Consider the following 15,672-nt stretch of genomic DNA (forward strand, 5'->3'; position numbering starts at 1 on the left):
ACGGAATGCTGTATTATCAGCAGTGCCGTGGCTGATTCCACATCTCGGCTGTTTTTTATGTGCTGGAGAAATGCTGTTGTTTTTTTTTTACTCGTGGGATCTGGACCGGTCTCATACTTTTTTTGTAAATCATCATATTTGCTAAAACAAAGGGTTTGTTGTCCATTTAAATGTTTCAACAATGAGCACTGTGCTCCCTCCTTGGCAACTCCTTCACGGGACAGATCAGAGTTTACAAACTTCCAAATTAAAAGATGGTGTGATACCATCTTTCCATTTACAGTTAGGTAAACAGTCTGCAAATCCAGTGATTGTTCACAGATTATTCTTTCAAAACAACTTCCTAGGAATCGTATTTCTAGAGAGGGTTAAAGAAAACAGGGAAACAAGTATGACAGAGAAGAGCACTATTTTATCTCACGCTTTTATATTATATATAGTGCACAGGTTCAGTATCCCAATGTAGTTAAATGAAGACATTCACCTTTTAAACTGCAAACGACCATAGACAAAGTGGTGAAATCTTCACTACCATTGTAGCTTCATAGTGAGAGCTGAACAGACCTCCAGCTCATGTAAAAGTACATGTTGTGCACTGGGTCGACTGTACTTCAATGCATCGTCCCAACCATGCAATAAACGTTAAGTTAGCTTCAAAAGCAGGCTAATGTAGTATATTGATATTGCGGACAAAATAGCTCCCCTTGTCAATTGCTTCCACATCGATCTCATCTCAGGCCTTGGGTTCCTGTTTCCGGAGCAGCTAGGATGTAGGGAAGGCCGTCTACACTGCGCTCCGAATGCACCCTCAGCACTGTCCATTTCTAATATAATCATCAGGTTTAAGGATGGCCTCTGACCTCCCCACAAAGACCCCATCAACACTGCTGTTGTATTGATACCTTTACACAAAGCAGTCATGACACATAGCCTTGAAATACAAAATAAAAACAGACTTCATCCGGTTACAAAAGTTTCATCATTGGAATTCAGAATTTATTCATTGATCAATACACCATGAGAAGAAAATAAAAGCTTTTCAGTGTTTGCCGTTCTTCATTGCCAGTGACGCTCTCTCAAATAGTGACCTAAAACCACCATTTTGATTCCACCACGGGATTCACTGGAAACTCAAAAGAAAAAGCATATATAACAGAAACAGATCCTGGGAAGTTCTTTTCTACTCCAGCCCACCACAACACAAATCTTATAGATCTCTTCTAGTTTGATTATGTATCACTTATATTTGGATAACTTTGCTTGTGCGACTATTAGATTGAAAATACAACAAAAGAAAGAAACGATTTTCTTGGTCTTCCACCGTGATGGAATAGGTTCTGTAAATGAATCGATAGCTGCTTTGAGGTGACACAGCCCAGCTGCAAACATCTGCTAGAGCTCTCAGCTGTTTGGTATACCAGGGCCACAGTGGAAACATCCCGCAATCAACTATCACTCCTAAATATCAATGAAAGTACAGTAACTTCATGTATATGGAATATATTACTTAGTACCCTTAACTAATACACCTAGCCCTCCAATGTGTTGGTCCAGAGGCCGAGAGCCATCAAAGACCGGGTCTTTAACAAGCACTATAGGGGCAAACACGCAACAAGACTGCCCTCTGGTGCAGAGGAGCAGTACATGCGTCTCTACAGACATTTACATGTAGCTATATACAATATAGTAGAGATAAGGCATTATTTAGACCACACACACACACACACACACACACACACACACACACACACACACACACACACACACACACACACACACACACACACACACACACACACACACACACACACACACACACACACACACTTGTATTTTCCAGAGAATCACATGGCGAAAAGAAAGGATCAAACTAGATGTTACAGCCGTGTGTTTGATGAAGTTACGTCATTCATGATAATAAATCAAAGACAGGCCAGAGACACGAAGAAGATGAAGAGAAGGGATTCTCAGTAGATGAAGAGGACGCGGGTTCGGGGTAGCGTGGTGAAGGAGTCAGCCATCTTGCGGACGCGTGCGTAGTTGATGAAGCCTCTGAGGAAGAGCAGGAACCCTGGGGAGGTGAGGAGAAGGACACATGAGACACGGCCAGCTGTCACCGTGGAGACACAGGGCCAATCGCCTGTTACACCAGCACAACAGATCAGCACATCCTTGAACATTATTGTGTGTGAATTGGTGGTCAGTCAGCAGTGACTCACCCAGCACCAGGAAGACCCACCACAGCCAGTACTGGCCGTCAAAGTAACTGGGGAAGTAGCTTGAGAACTGCGAGGAAAAATAAAGGCCACAGGTAATGTTTACTCAAGAAACATGTCCAAACAACTTTGAACAATTTATATCTGTACTGAATACAATACTATTAAAACAAATAGAATAACTATGTCAAGCGTCCACTTTGGCTGGAATGACAGAAGCACACTGACAGGGAAGAGTGTGTGTAAGAGAGAGTGTGTGTGTGTGTGTGTGTGTGTGTGTGTGTGTGTGTGTGTGTGTGTGTGTGTGTGTGTGTGTGTGTGTGTGTGTGTGTGTGTGTGTGTGTGTGTGTGTGTGTGTGTGTGTGTGTGTGTGTGTGTGTATATATTAGGGGTGGGACAAAACATAGATATGGCAATACATCGTCGCCCTTCTTCGTGCGATACGAGAATCGATAAACTGGCACCAACTATCGATATAATATATATTTTTAAGAATTTATTTTGCATTTTTAACTGAAGAGTTAGACAGGAAATACGGCCCAAAATATCTAGATTTTAATAAATAAAATAAAGCGCTCTCAATTTATTTCTCCGCTCCTCCAGCTGGTGCGAAAAACCATGAATGAAAGAAAGTTTAACTAACCAAATACGACTAACTAAAAAAAACTCACTTTTGAACCATGGATAGACCGAAATCCAGCACTTCACCCTTTCACAGTGATTTTGCATTCATTTATCGTGATGAATCGTTTTCGGATTGTCTAAAAATACACTGAGTATTGAAGAATTGCTGTATCGCGATATTATCGGGATACAGCAATATCACACGTTATGAGTTACCCTGTGATTCCCACCCCTAGTGTGTATGTTTGTTTGTGCATCGGTGTACGTGTATGCGTGTCTTACCCGAACAATGAGGATCCATTTGACGAGTGACAAGCCAAAGCCCGAGATGGCCCCGTAGCGGCCGGCAGCAGAGGAGGTCAGGCAGAAGGACAGGAAGAACCCGATCCAATTGAACAGCAGTGCCACTGGACAGAGGAGCGAAGGGGAAGGCCAGGGTTACCCAGAGACACACGGTGAGAGTGTTCAGCCCACCAGAGTCCACTGAGGGCCGGAGGGAACACTCCGAGCGGGCGGCTCGTGGCTCAGGAGGTGGAGGCGGGGGGGCCTGTGACCCGCAAGGTTGCTAGTTCGACGCCTAACCCCTAACTGCTCCTGACGAGCTGGCTAGCGCCTTGCGCGGTTGACTCCGCCGTCGGTGTGTGAACGTGTGTATGAATGGGTGAATGGTAGGCAACATTGTAAAGCGCTTTGATTAGAAAAGCGCTCTATAAGTGCAACAACACACACACACACACACACACAGCTTTCTAGAGAGACGGAGGAGGAGTTTGCAGTTCTACGTAATGCCCTTTTGGGAAGAACAATGTTGCGAGTGCGACGCAGACACGCGACAGGGATGTTCGCAGAGCTGTCTGCGTTCATACTGCCACATCATGTGAACATGTACACCAGAGGGCAGTATAGCGATTGAGGCGCTATACCCGTGCCCTGCTCGGCCAATCAGAAATGAGTTGAGCAGACCTCAGCAGAGTCAGACCCCGACCACCACCTCGGAGGTCCTCTTCACGATCAGGCCTCGCGCCATGGGTCTTTCACACCAGTCAGACACCGCACGGTCTTTGGAAATTAATGGTGAATGATGTGTCAGGAAAAAATAGTGAAAACAGTAGTCTACGTTTCCTTGATGCACTTTTACCGTCTAATTCATTACTCTCTGTTCTAGTGTGTTGTAGGGCTTTGACTTTTGCCCAAAAATCATATTCGAAGTTTCTCATCTCATCTCATTTTCGTCCGCTTATCCGGGGTCGGGTCGCGGGGGGAGCAGCTCAAGCAGTTCGAAGTTTGTTTGTTTGTTTGTTTATTTATTAATATTCTAATATTTATTAATAATATTTTGACCATTAAATGCCTTCAGTAAGACCTAGATTGTGTTTTGCGAGATTTGTTTACCGTGTTGCTATGGTTACTGGTCTTGCGTGTTCCAACGGTTAATTAGGTTTCTAATAAATCGCCGTCTAATCAATACTTCATTCACTGCCTCTTCCGTGGTCATTACAATATTATGAATAGACTGCGTCGGGTTCTCCGACGTACCTCCCTCTTGGCCTGCCCATAACAGGTTCGAATATTAAGGGCTGCCAAATATTTGTTCGAATTTTGATTTCTTTTTTGATATTCGAATTATATTCGAATAACGAAGTTCGGAGTCAAAGCCCTAGTGTGTTGTGGTCAGTGCGACTGAATGCCTGGACTCTCCTGATGGTTAACCGGCCAGCACCCCATCATTGATTTAATGTTTTGCCTGTATGTATGCATGGGTCAATTATGGCCCCAAATGATCAACCCTTGAAGGAGGGATTCCCCACTCTGCGTTCCTCCTCAAGATTTCTTCCTTGCTGATTAAGGGACTTTTTTCTTGCCCTCTTGGTGGGCAAAGGTCAGGGGGGTGTCATTAATATATGTCCTGTTAAGTCCTTTGAGACTGTGCCGGTGTTTAAGGTGTACAAATACACTATAATTGAACAGCGAAGCATTTAAGGACTTACTGAAGAAGGTCAACATGAAGATGCCGTCGTTTCCTATCCTGAGCTGGTCGCTGTCCTCGATGTCCTCCCTGGTCCCAAAGTCCTCATCCTGATGGAGGCCAAGGAGAGGTGGGAGGAGAGGTGAGAGAGGAGAAACGCAACACCACAGAGCCCGACCGCACAGTGAGCCAATCACACGTAGACAGTAGGGGTGCGACGCAATATCGATGCGGCGATATATCAGTGCCCTTCTTCGTGCGACACGAGAAACGATTCACTGGCGATACAGAAACCATTCTGGCTTTAAGAATTTCTTTTGTATTTTTATGGAAAACAAATAACAGAAAAACTCTGTTTGGACCATGAATAAAGATTGAAATCCAGCACCTTTTCACAGTCAATTTGTATTCATCGTTAGACATATATCGTGATGTATCGTATCGGATTGTCTAACAATACATCGATTTCTTCAGAATCGCTGTATCACGATATTATTGGTCCATGTATCGCGTATCGTATAATATGGTGAGGTAGCCTGTGATTCCCACCCCTCGGGTACAGTGCTGCCGTCCATGAAGGGCCACATCCACCACAGATAAAGGGAACTGGGGAACAGTGTCCCTAACCCAAAGAAAAAATAATCAACTCAACCTCTGGCAGCCAGAAATAAGAACACAAGTCAGCGGACACTCAAGCACACCAAACTCAAAAAAATTAATCGTTGAAAAATGTTTAAAATAAAATAAAAACAATCCAGAAGCACAAAGCTCACGACAGCTATCCCCAAAGCACCCTAGTTACCTCCAGCGAACTGCGAATGACATCATCGATCGTCTCCAGACACTCCCTGTGCTGCGTGAGTGGCTGAGCACAGGGAGCAGGAGGGTCAAGGCAAGCAGGTTGTGGCAGAGAAACAACACCAGCAGTCAGACAGTGGGCACAACACGGAGGAGCGCAATGCTACACGGTCACCACCAGAGGTCAGAGTGCAGCCCGTTCTTTAACCCAGTGCTACAGTTGTCACTTAGGACTCATTTAGGTCCTTTCTCTGAGAAGGAATTTTGTCTTTGTAGAGTGGGTAGGGTCTAGGTTACTTGCTCAGGGATACTTTCAGGTAGGCTGTGGACATTGTTGATCGAACCCAGTACTTTTCAGCTGGGAGTCGAACCCAAGGCAGTGCACCAATAGACTTGGCACTGCATTACTACTAGTACTACTACTTCAACGACTACAACTTCTATCTTCTGTATCTTGTTTGAGACTAACAAGACGTCCTGACCTCAAATCAGTGAGCATACGCAAACTGTCCTGGCAGTGTGCCGAGACAGTTACTAACAACACAACACAAAGAACACTTCTGATAACCAATGCCTTACCAGAGATAAAAAGACACTGAAAATATATCATTCTTTAGATAATTGTCTTTATTGGTGTGTGTGTGTGGGTCTTTCCACAGGAAGCATTGGGGCAGAAGGAGCAGTGTACACATTCCTGAGCTCACACAGTCTGTAGGAGCAAAACAAGCAGGCAAATAGGCGAGAAAGAAAAATATGTTGTTACCACGGGAACGTCTGTCGACTCAGCCTTGGTCCGTTCCGCCTCATCGTAGGATGGCAGCGTTGTGGCCACGTTGTAGGAGGGGGGCTTGGGGAAGGCTCCGTCGTCCTTGAGGTCAAAGTAAGCTGAGGAACACACAGCAGAGTCAGGCCTCAGCCACGGGAAACCCAAGGGCCAGAGATGGCCTTTTCACGCAGCCAACCGTACCAGGATGCGCCTATTTGCGTTTCCACCGGTGCACCGTGCCATTAGCGCGCAGTATTGTACCGTAAGTGTACCGTATCGTAAGCGTACCTTACCGTAAGTAGGGGTATAATGGTATGAAGATTTAACCCAGTATTATCGCAGTCTTTTTTAAACAGTGTTCAATATGTTCAGAAAGCACTGCCAATCAGCGTTCACTCCCTGCCATCCAGAGTAAACCGTAGCATGGAAGAGAAAGTGATTGTTGCCGTTAGTGGACTCCCGGAGCTCTTTATCTAAATAATATAGATATCTAATATAAGATATAAAATCACGGCTAAGAGCTGTGTGCACGACACTCCTTTAAGCTGGAAGTCCGGTTGTTAAGGAATGCCAATCCACAACATACCGAACTGAAAGGTGCCAGTATAGTACAGCGGAAAACTACTAGAGAGGTAGCACACCAGTATAGTAAAGTGAGAAACCACCAGAGAGGCAACAGACCAGTATAGTATAGTGATAAACCACCAGAGGCAGCAGGCCAGTATAGTACAGTGGGAAACCACGAGAGGCAACAGACCAGTATATACAATGGGAAACCACCAGAGGCAGCAGACCAGTATAGTATAGCGGAGCCAGAGAGGGCGCAGACCAGTAAAGTATAGTGGGAAACCACCAGAGAGGGAGAAGACCAGTATAGTATAGTGGAAAACAGCATTCATTCATTATCCCACTTTATCGCCATGACGACGTCGAGCTCCAACTCAATGACGTATTCAATACAGACTTTAGGTATTGATAATGATCCAATCCTATTTTTCCTATATTAATTAGAAGGTATGTCTAAAAAAAAAAAAAGAAGTCTTTCTCCACAAGACGTGCATAAATGTTAAGAAGGCTTTATTCATTTGATAACGACAAGGCATTCCTAACTTGTTATTTACGTAGTCGTAATAATAATAATCATATACATACCAGCATTTTCTGCAGAAACGCAACTGTATGGGGGCGGGGCATCGGCTGCTGCCTGCTGTGGAACTTGCTCTGACTCCTCCTCATTGGTCAGCTGTCAACAGGAGGTCATGTTAACCATCGTCCTATGTTAGCATTGGGTTTACTTTACTCTGGTTAATGTTTCAGAAGCTCCGCCTAAAGCAGACACCCTGAAAGTGACGCGGTAATGGAATAGAGGTCTGCATGATTTATGAGTCCCTGACAAACCACCACCAGTGCTTTCTTAAAAAATACAAAATAAAGCATGAGTAATATATTGCATTAATTATGAAATGGACTACAACGAATAAAATATATACCTATCTTACACAGAGATACATGTGAGGGTTAATTATTATCATCACGGTCCGATGTTAGCAGACAGGCTGTCATAGAACATGACATCATCTCTTCACACTGCAGTCTGTAACGTTATGAGGATGAGCCTCTTAGCTGGTGGAGATCCACGACTCACAAGTCAACATCTGCCAGCCAGTCTGGATTAAAAACATTCCCAGCAGCACAAGTAGATCAGTGTTCATTAAGGCCTCAAAGCCACATGCAGGAGGGAGGGAACTCAAAACTCAGCCACAGGCGGTAGGAATGGAACTCAACACTCAGCAACAGGAAGTGAAAGCAACGAAATGGCAGGGGTCACATGATCAACATGATAATTAAGCCTAAACAAAACTGAAAGCGACGACATGTTTACTGATAAGAAATATTTCCATTATGGTTTAAAATACACGGTTGACATCGCTGGGTCGCGTATGCAACATGTGATAAGGATAAATAAACCCCCCTTTTACAGTAAAACTGACATCTATTTTCTCATCCCAGCACCATCCAGGCCCCTTAGCGGCCCAGTGTGCTGGACCAGCTCTAAAGGAGTCAATACAGTGTTCACATACACTACTGACGCCAAATGTCACTCTTCCCCTTGTGACCAAGTGGACACTAGCGATCCTGGTAGATAAGTGCTGGCCGTTGGCATCACGTTAGCCTCATGCTAAGCTACGTTCAAGTAAGCTTCCTGCTAAGCTACATTTACGCTAGCCTCATGCTAAGCTAGGTTGGCCTCATGCTAAGCTACGCCCACGTTAGCCTCATGCTAAACTACGTTATCCTCATGCTAAGCTATATTAGCCTCATGCTAAACTCCGTTCACCAGGGACAGCAATGGAGGCGCTGAAGAAACAACCAGGAAGAGACGCTTCAGCCCGACACTAACACTAACCGTCCGCTTCATCCCGGCTTCATCCCGTTAAACATAAACCAGCACGATCCGCGCCCGTGTACTCATATATTGAATTCGCTCAATTACAAATCAAGTGAGTGAAAATGTACTGTTGACGTATCTTCTGAAAAATGATATTATCATGTAATGACAACTCGCGTACCTGCTGATATCTGGCGTTTGGTTCCGCCATCCCGGATCACTTGTTTCCACGAACAACTGCTTTAAATGATAGAATGCCCCTCAGATTGAAAACATAAACCAGAACAACAATACGATCAGTCGGTCTTGAAGACACGATCGGCAGAATCCCACACCTTCTTTTCCCCTTTAGAGAACCAATGACGTCAATGGTCACTCACAACACACTCTTGCGCCCCCTGTCTGTATGCATCCAGCATTCCAGCAGGAGAACAAAACACAGAATAATGGTATTACCCAACCTTCAACTTCCCTTCGTAAACCGTTTTAATGTTTTGAATATACAATGTGATGTTGCCCTTTTTTTTAAAGAAAGAATTCTAATGTGATGAAAGGATAATCTGTCAGTGCTTGAAAGAATTATTTACCAACCCATATTGATAAGTAGGCCTATTTGAGGAATACAAATAATAGGTAAATGATTGCTTTCAACCATATTATAAACAACATACAAACCTGAACTACTTTCCATGAGAGGTCATCCAAGAATGAAAGCAGTCTACAAATGATGGCTGTGAAGGAATAATCCAATATATAATACCCATTCTCAAGGTTTTATTGTCAATGTCTTATCAAGGGCCTTGATAAGTTCCTTCCCCTTTAATCACTGTTTATTCCGTCATCGGCATGACTACGATACCATTATGCACGTGCACAACAATCAACCGGTTGAAGACATTTTTGTTGTGTGTGTTCATCACAATGAACGCTTTAGCATGTAACAAATAGCACAGCAGAAAATGATTATCACAAACTGGGGTCTGGTGAAGTTTTATTGTATCTTTAACTTTGTAATAAAAAGACATCAACAACACCAATGACACTCTTTATATTATCCGTGAAAGGAGTCGACTGGCTGTGAGGGTGAAGCGGCGGCTCACTGGTGGAGGTTCTGGTATCTGATCAGCATTGGGTAGGTGGTGCCGATATGCTTCTGGTTGTGGTGGACGCAGACGATCTCCACGTCGTACAGGCTGAACTGAACCTTGACGCGCTCGTTTGGGGAGCTCAGGAAACAGAGGGTGTAGAGGGCGAACTCAAACTCAGGACTGACCCCGATGAAGATGCTGCCCTTGGGCTTGAAGCCTTCCTTCCAGCTGAACTGCAGGGCCATGATGTGCTTGTTCTCGTCGGGCTGGGGACAGAGAGTTTGTTCACTGGTATTATTATCAGTGTTTCCCCCAGCACCCCCTTGACTACCAATGTATGAATATTTTTTTTGATTAAAAAATATTTTTTTTTGGATTATTATGCTTTAACAAAGTAGAAAACACTCGTAGGGAAAGAAAACATACTTCCATCAGGTGTAAAAAATAAAGATCAATAATGCATCGGTAATACTGTTCACAACAATGGTCGTGCCATCAAGCTTTTTGACCACTTGACCACCTTGACTAAGACATTTACTGGGGGAAACACTGATTATTATGTGTCTGCGTGGGTCTGTGTGTGGGTTTGTGTGTGTGTGTGTGTGTGTGTGTGTGTGTGTGTGGGGGGGGGTTGTACAGAGTGCACAACGGTTTGCAAATGACACACGACACAAAATAAAATATATGAATGATAGATCAGAACCTCTCCTAAGTCAAGTCATGCAATCATTTGACCCACTTACTAGGATTTGATGATAGAGTGAAATTGCGACTATGGGAGGGAGAGGGGGGGACATGCATCGAAGGACCAGGAATCAAACACGGGTCGCTGCGGTCAGGACTTGGCCTTAATCGTACGGGCTCTACACGGCGAGCCACTAGGGCGCCCCTGACCCACTTACCTGTGGGGAGTTGGCGTTGACACTGTAGCCTTTGTAGTCGATGTGGCCCAGCTTCTCCTGCAGGTACAGCTGGATCCAGTTGTGGAATCCAATGACAGTGCGGCCGCGTCTGGTCTCACCGACAAACACATGCTCGAACCCCGAGGAGTCTGGCCTGGGGGACAGGGGCCTCAGCGTCAGCCTAGCACTGGACTCTAGCCTAGCACTGGGCTCTAGCCTAGCACTGGGCTCTAGCCTAGCACTGGACTCTAGCCTAGCACTGGACTCTAGCCTAGCACTGGACTCTAGCCTAGCACTGGACTCTAGCCTAACACTAACCTAGCACTGGACTCTAGCCTAACACTGGACTCTTGCCTAGCACTGGACTCTGGCCTAGCACTGGACTCTAGCCTAGCACTGGTGTCCGTGTTCAGCATCCAACACAGGCCACTTGTTAACATGGACGTTGAGTAACTAGATCTAAAATAGGAACGCAAATGCTGTGTGTATTAAATAATTGCGTCCGATATAAAATATTGGACACAGATACCACTCACTGTCTACTTACTATTAAAAAAATAAAGTTTTGAAGTAGTTAGTGTAAGCTCTGCCCTGTGTTACCCTGGGCGGCACCAGCCCCCATGATGCAACAGTGCAGAAGGAAGAGGAGGGAAACCGCCACCTACCTGCTGGCTCCTTTCCGGGCGTAAAGTTCAAACCAGATCGTGTACAGCTGCTTCTTAAAGTCTGTCTCGTTCTCCGGAGAGAGTTTCTTATCCACAAGGTACTTATGGGCTATCTGTTAGCATACAGAGGAGAAGAAAGAAAATGTTTCAGTGCCACTTTTCTAGATGTTCTCAGAGGAATGTCATGGTGTGTGCTGAGATCTATCCCTTGCAGATACCTTCATGGTGGGCGTCTGGACGAGGGAGTCCAGGAACTTGTGGTTCTCCGCCTCCTCCTCTGGGGTCACTATCTCGGGCTCTCCGGTAGCACTCACGTAGTTATCCAGGAGAGAAATGAAAGCTGTGCCACCATGGGACACAGAAGGGTTGTTAAATGTCCTTCTTACAAAAAGTTTGGATGCCTTCAAACATAGAGATTGGATTTCTGATGGATAAAAAAGAAAAGCATTTTCCAAAAGACACATTGGTCGAATTTGGATCTTTCTGGCTCAACGTTGATTATAAACTGACTTGATGAGAGGCTGCGGTTAATATTTTTTTTAACTTTGAAAAGAAGGATGTTTAATGTATCATTCCCACTACAGAAGCATAACTTAAGACACACCTAAACTCCTGCTAATTCCATTCTTCTTCCCAGTTACAGTAAATATTGCATTAAAGGCCAATTGGAGAGTGTCAAATTAAATTTTAATTTAATGTGGAAAACACAGGGAGGAAAGGCCATTCAGATAGGCCCTGAGCTTTCACCCACCATCATAGTGAAGTCTAGACACAGATTCACATCCTTATTGTCGTTTCACATAGAAACATTTTTCTCGATGTGGGTCACAAACGTGTTTGACAAGATGCCGGCGTCGAGCAGAAAGGAGTAGAGGCAGTCTTCACACTGTGGGCTGTTTGAGGTGGGGTGCGCAAAAAGTTCTGTTGATTTGGTGTGTCCTTCCTGATATGAGGTCTGTGCTCTCTGGTTATGTAAGTCATGGTGGTCTGCTCGTCCTAAGGGAATTATGAAGCGAAGAGAGAGCTGTGCTCGGCCACACATGGGAGATGACAACATCGGTTATCATACAGCTCCCCAGTGGTGTTCAATGTATCAACAGGGCAAAATGAACACCAGCAAATGGCAGATAGATCTGACCATTTGGCAGGTAAACAAAAGTCAGGGTTACATATAAAAATGATTGTTAGATTTTTCCATTCTGGCAGAGTGGAAAAATAAGTAACATTCCATGTTATTTTTGGACCTGATAGATGAGAGTACTTGGTACGTGCTTCTCCAGAACTATTGTACTACACATCGTAACACAAGGGCCTTCAATTCAAATAGTTTGCTGTTGTTGTCTTCCTTCTCGTGCGGGTGCATACTACACTACACGGCCCTCATGAATGTTCCTGGACGTGTCCCTCCCTGTGGATGTACCTAAAAAGGTCTCTTTCTTGAAGATGTTTTCATCCACGAAGGTGAAGAGGGGATACCCAGCCCCGTCGTTGTCGTCGTTGAGCACGGCCATCTCTCCGGCTTTACCCTGCGGAGCGCACCCACAACATAAACACGTTACATGTCGCCTCATTCATTTGGGGTTGTCTGTGCGATTATTACTGCATACAGATACATTGATACATTTTGCTTTCTAAACCTGGCTGTTACTTCTGTATGACAGAATAAATGTGGCTTACAGATGATCAGTGGTCGGGCACTGTTAAAACAAAATGATTTGAACCCTCAAATCTCTCCATGTAAACAGAATATCGATAATTAATCACTATTGCATGCATTACAGTAGGATAACAATTTAAGCTTCAATTTAAAGAATATCCGACCACTTAAATCAAACTCTGGGGATAGCACCACCTGGGGCGGAACCCTGGCTACAGCATGTTCCTTTTTCCGATTGGTCACATTTGTATCAGTGAGATGATGTCACTATACATTCATTCCATGACAGGTGGTGTCCTTTGGAATTAGTTGTGTCTGGTAATTTGCTTAGTGCTTTCCTTTCTCTGAGATTAATTGTGTGTGTGTGTGTGTGTGTGTGTGTGTGTGTGTGTGTGTGTGTGTGTGTGTGTGTGTGTGTGTGTGTGTGTGTGTGTGTGTGTGTGTGTGTGTGTGTGTGCGCGTGCGTGCGTGTGTGTGTGTGTCTTTGAATGTGTTTGTATATACAAATATTAAAACATACTACTGGAAATGTAAAGACCCGACAGTGACCAGGCAGGGACAGAGAGGATGAAAAGGTGATCCATACTCTTGATCACATGAGTACAGCATGACGATGAAGACAGCATTTTCAAAGTTAGTTATTTCATTCATTGACTACAATCAGTAATCCCTTTTTAAGCCCTTTACTAACAATGCTTTTTTATGCTATAGTGACGGTCAAAACGACGACCATCAGTTTTTTTGCATTGCAGTTTACTGTAGACCTCAGCCACTGTTTGGCTCAATTGTTTAGCATTCAACTGAGTTTGGCTAATGTGTGGCTCGCCATTGTGTGTGTGTGTGTGTGTGTGTGTGTGTGTGTGTGTGTGTGTGTGTGTGTGTGTGTGTGTGTGTGTGTGTGTGTGTGTGTGTTTTTGTGCGTGCGTGCGTGCGTGCGTGCGTTGGGTTGTATTAAATTGGTAGTAAAATAACAACGAGCAAAGATCAATGGTAGGTCCAACCTAAAGCGAGGATAGTTCAGATTAGATATGGGAGGTTGGGTCAAGGGCCTTGTTCAGCACGTTTTTTTTTGGGGTTCACCTGAAGAGAGATCCTGTAGTCTTTGCCAGGCTGGAGCCGGTTGACGTCATTGTCCCACAGCGCCTGCGCCATGGCGGACAACTCTCTGTCACTCTCGACCATCACGTCCTCCCTGTTGGGCCCTCGGTACTCTGTAGACCTGCTGAGCTGAGTGCTGTGGGCAGAAGGTAACGGTAGCTTGAGGATCCGTCATCTAATCAACATTGATGTCATGGTGCCTTGAGGTGTGGCCAGTATTCATACAATTTGCGGCCAAGTTTGAGGTAAAATTATGGTTACGTAAAAGAATGACACCATAGGCCTACCCTCTGGTTCAACTTTGATTGTAACAACAAAGAAAGAAGAGAGCATATAAATGGACCGAGGGATGTTTCATATTCTCACTCACATTTTGTATTGTATTGTATTGTATAGGCATAAGAAACAAAATAAAACTATACAAAATTTAAAATTTAAAATCTCATTCAAGGAACTTGGACATCTTGTTGCACCACATACATTTAGCCGTTCATCCCATCCCCATTTCAACTCTGTTGATGATGATTAACTTCCATCAACACCATTGTCTTCCAAGGGCCTTTCTCCTCAGTCCCCACAGAGCCATTCTACCCCAAGCACACCAACCTTTTAGGGTTCTTCCTGTGACGCTCGGCTGCTTCTGCCTGCCTGCCAATTCCGAAAGTAAAAGCTGTTGACCGATGAAAAAGCAGGGAGATTTCTCAGGAACTCCTGTTGACGTCCCGTCTGATGTTGGTAACGTTGTGACTGTTTACTGGGAGTTTGTACCTTTAGGTGCATGGGGACGACCCCCCTTGTCGGTCAGTCAGTCAGTCAGTCAGTCAGTCAGTCAGTAGGGAAGCAAAATGGGTTGCCCAGGATAGGACAGGAGGGGAAGGGGTGGCGGTGGGTGATGGGGTTGCTGATGTAAAGGGTTACACCTTGTCAGCAACTCTAGCCAAAGGGCTTTGGCCCCTCTGTGGTGCTTTCAGTCTCAGACCGAGCACGTGCTCTCGTTGTTTCTCTGGTGGTCCATTGTGCGCGCTCTCTCTCTTACGCCGGTGGTAATAATCAATCCACTTATGACAGTTCTTTCACAATTGTTCAAATGGGGAGATATTATCAGCAAAATAGAAACAAAGTGGTTTTTTTGGTTCTTAAAATATGCATAAATTATAATATATTAGACTATACTAAATAAGATTGGGGAGGACGAAAAGTAATTCTAATCAACGATTTATGACAACAGCTCGTGCATGTGGCCAAACAAGACATATTGTTACCATTTAAGGTAAAAACACTCGCACACACACATATATATATACAGGTGCTGGTCAAATTATTAGAATATCATGAAAAAGTTGATTTATTTCAGTAATTATATTCAGAACGTGAAACTTACATATTATATCAATTCATTACACACAGAGTGATATATTTGAAATGTTTATTTCTTTTAATTTGGATGATTAGTACTGACAATTACTGAAAATCCCAAATTCAGTATCTCAGAAAATTAGAATA

General features: G+C 44.3%; 2 protein-coding genes across 3 annotated transcripts; both read right to left on the minus strand.

Moving 5' to 3' along the window:
- Positions 1-965: 965 nt before the first annotated feature.
- Positions 966-9,179, minus strand: ndfip1l (Nedd4 family interacting protein 1, like). Of its 2 annotated transcripts, XM_030361362.1 has the most exons (8): positions 8,941-9,179; positions 7,523-7,613; positions 6,368-6,489; positions 5,609-5,671; positions 4,829-4,916; positions 3,123-3,247; positions 2,220-2,286; positions 966-2,071 (listed from the first exon to the last, which is right to left on the minus strand). In XM_030361362.1, the coding sequence occupies exons 1-8, from the start codon at positions 8,968-8,970 to the stop codon at positions 1,968-1,970; spliced, it is 690 nt and encodes a 229-aa protein (XP_030217222.1). In that variant the 5' UTR covers positions 8,971-9,179; the 3' UTR covers positions 966-1,967. The 2 variants fall into 2 exon arrangements, with proteins under 2 accessions (XP_030217222.1, XP_030217223.1); XM_030361363.1 differs by lacking the exon at positions 5,609-5,671.
- A 554-nt stretch (positions 9,180-9,733) lies between these two features.
- On the minus strand, positions 9,734-15,430 carry endou2 (endonuclease, polyU-specific 2). Its single transcript, XM_030361361.1, has 7 exons — positions 14,776-15,430; positions 14,152-14,305; positions 12,835-12,940; positions 11,633-11,754; positions 11,415-11,527; positions 10,750-10,903; positions 9,734-10,113 (listed from the first exon to the last, which is right to left on the minus strand). The coding sequence occupies exons 2-7, from the start codon at positions 14,251-14,253 to the stop codon at positions 9,856-9,858; spliced, it is 855 nt and encodes a 284-aa protein (XP_030217221.1). The 5' UTR covers positions 14,254-14,305; positions 14,776-15,430; the 3' UTR covers positions 9,734-9,855.
- Between the last annotated feature and the right edge of the window lie 242 nt (positions 15,431-15,672).

The sequence above is a fragment of the Gadus morhua genome, chromosome 7 (assembly GCF_902167405.1).
Source record: "Gadus morhua chromosome 7, gadMor3.0, whole genome shotgun sequence".
Lineage (NCBI taxonomy): Eukaryota > Metazoa > Chordata > Actinopteri > Gadiformes > Gadidae > Gadus > Gadus morhua.